Here is a 3,083-nt window from a genome sequence, read left to right on the forward strand (position 1 = left end):
TGTGGCTACTTGCATGATAGACATATAAATTTATATTTCTTGTTATAGTATTATTTTATATTTATGTAATGTACATATTGAAATATCCCTACATGAAAACTGTTTGAGTACCAGACTGTTAAGGTGTAATCACATGATTTGTTCTGCTTTATTTTTCCATCAAAAATTGTGAAAATACATAAAATTATTATCATTTAGATGTATGTCAACAACCTCTGGTGGTTGGCCCATGTAGGGGATCTTTCTCTCGTTGGTACTATGACAAATCTGATGATCGATGTAAGCAGTTCAAGTATGGAGGCTGTAAAGGAAATGAAAATAACTTTCCAACTGAAAGTCAGTGTCAAACACAATGTACTTCATTCACTGCAAAAGGTAACTTTGAAGATTGTTTGTCTTTTTTTTGGCAATTGTTGCATAGGTCAGACCTGTAGTGGATGGTGCAAATCATACAGTATTTGCTTGGCCCAGGATGGCTTCTTTGTCTTCTGTTGGGGTAAAGCAGGAGAGCTTTGCTTGGGAATTTCAGTATCAAGCCCATATGTCTTATGGACATCCCTAAATTGTCTTTGGATAAATAAATAAGCTAATCAACTAAATGGCACTTGTGCACATGTAAAATACTAAAAACAAGACATCAATGATGAACTGTTGCACAATAAATTATCATTATTAAAAAGAGAACAAATTTTAAATTGCAAGAATGTTATATTGCTGAATCAAGTTGAGTTTAAGTACAATTAAATATCAGAAAAACATTATAAGTTGAAAAAATATATTATTTTGAGTAAAGAAGCTGATCTAGGTGTGGAAGAAATAAAATACTCAAATTAGGTATATAAGTTGCAAAGATACACAAAGATTCTGTTCTATTTGTAAACTATAAAAATATTGATTTGTGTAAAGATGATGTGGATCAAGGAAATAAATACTGAAAATCTGTCTTGTAAGCTCTATGGGAAGTGTTGGGGAACTGTGTTTGAAGTTAAAATGGTACTGCGGGTATAATTTATGATTATGTAAGTTGGATGAGATGTAGATATAAAAGTCAGTATCAGTTTTAACTCATGCTCATTATGGCATAGAATGCCAGCAAAACATGTTGGGTCCTTTAGGGCTGTGCCCATTTTTATAATAAACCTAATTTATTGTGTAAATGGGGAAAGTGGGGTATAAACTGCAACTAATAAGTTACACTGGTTATCAAAATCAGACCAGCTATTTTACAATTAATGACCAAACCTTCAAACTTTGAAAATTGAAGATTTTATAAGTTTTCTATTCACAACTGCATTCTGCTTGCTGAATAAACTAGTAAAATCATGTGACATTACAAATATATTTGGAATTATGTTTGAGTAGTCCATATAAAAATTATAACGTTACATCTAAATTTAGTTAACATAAGGGTCATGAATTATGACTACCTAGTTCAGAAATACTATCAATGAGATAACACCTCATAACAATATTTGAATTTCATCTTATAAAGAGTGAGTTACATAACCTCTAAAGATTTCAGTTACCAAAATTACAAATTGCAAGATATTCCTTCACAAACTGATGAATCCAATTCATTTTGTACCTGATGTGGTGTAGATTCTAAAGCAACTCCATGTCTTTCTTTCAGTAAACTCACATGCTCTTGAATATTTCATTCTATATTAAGAACACAGATCATACTGTGTTTTTATCCTGAACCACTATAGTGTTTCATAATAGGGACTGACCAGGAATTTCACAAAAATTCTAATAGAATGTATGGGCAAAAAACCATCTTAAAAAACAAACTTGTTCTTGAAACAATACTCAAGACTTTGAATCTCAATGGCTAAGGCTGCTAAAATATTGATAATAGCAAAAAAAGTTGATTTTTCTAATGTTAGACAAAATTCAAAATTCATCCGTCTGTTCTTCATATTTTATTATTCATATTATTATTGTTTCACAAATCTACAGAAAAAAATGGCTATGAATATTTTATTTAAACCTGGGCATACCAATTTAAAAAACTCCTGCACAGGCCATAGGACCATTTTTATGTTCATCCTTGAAAGAGAGTTTGTTTGTTTGTAATTAAGCACAAAGCTACACAATGGGCTAACTGTGCTCTGCCCACCATGGGTATTGAAACCTGGTTTCTAGCATTGTAAGTCCACTATGCCACTGGGGAGATATTTTATCAGTTTTTTCCATGCTTGTGGTCAAGTTTCTCTTTGAAGCCATTTAAGCACTGAAGCATACATCAAAAATGACTAGGTATACTGCACCAAAATCTATGCATAGCTGTTAAACACACTTCTGAGAAGGCTGTAAGGCTATTTTTAAGTTGATTCTTGAAAGTTGAGATTTCCACCCTCCAAAAGTTTTTAAGTTCTTCACAACCACCATAAGCTCTTCAAAGCCATTCAAGCATTGCAGAAATCTAGAAGCCATTAAAGCACTGTTATACTAGTTGAATATATTCCATTTTATACAAGTCATAAATGTTTTGTTTTATTAGTATAAACAATGTGTATATTTATAACAGTGTCTCCAGCCACATTATTACTGATTATAGTTTTACAAGCTGCTACAGAAAAAAGGCTACAAATATTTTACTGAAACCTGGAGAATAGTAATGAATGCAGTATTGAGCATGTCACAGGGTAGTTTAAAATTAATTTACGTGTCTTCGTATTTTTGCCCTGAAGAATTTCTCAAAGTCCTTCACTTTCAGCTATTGAAAAAAATTCTGGTGTTTTACTAGTGCACATCAGTTGGAAAATAATTTGTGCAACTTATAGCACATTAATTGGAAACTGCCATATTGAGAATTCATCATTTCTCAAGTTTGCTGTTCTTCATTGTTTCTTGAGTTCACTATTGTACTGTTACGCCTCCAGTCGTTAGTTAATTTTCCGTAAATTCGTTCCAACGAAACTTTAGCGACACAAGTCCTTTCTTAAATAAAACTGGTTTATTCTTTTTGAATACAACTTTACGATACACTTAATTTCAATAGTCGCTCTATAACAAATGCTATAACTAACGTCTCACGAGCTCGACAATACTCCGTTCAATTACACACTCTCTGACTGCAG

The 3,083-nt window shown here is 32.1% G+C and overlaps 1 protein-coding gene across 1 annotated transcript in view; it reads left to right on the forward strand.

The window, feature by feature from the left end:
• The window catches only part of LOC106468575 (papilin-like), a 140,001-nt gene that overhangs the window by 77,567 nt on the left and 59,351 nt on the right, over positions 1-3,083 (forward strand). Inside the window, exon 20 of the mRNA XM_022396914.1 lies at positions 199-375. Within this exon, the coding sequence (XP_022252622.1) occupies positions 199-375 (177 nt within the window). The remainder of the gene's footprint in view (positions 1-198; positions 376-3,083) is intronic.

Source organism: Limulus polyphemus, unplaced genomic scaffold (assembly GCF_000517525.1).
Source record: "Limulus polyphemus unplaced genomic scaffold, Limulus_polyphemus-2.1.2 Scaffold3058, whole genome shotgun sequence".
Taxonomy (NCBI): domain Eukaryota; kingdom Metazoa; phylum Arthropoda; class Merostomata; order Xiphosura; family Limulidae; genus Limulus; species Limulus polyphemus.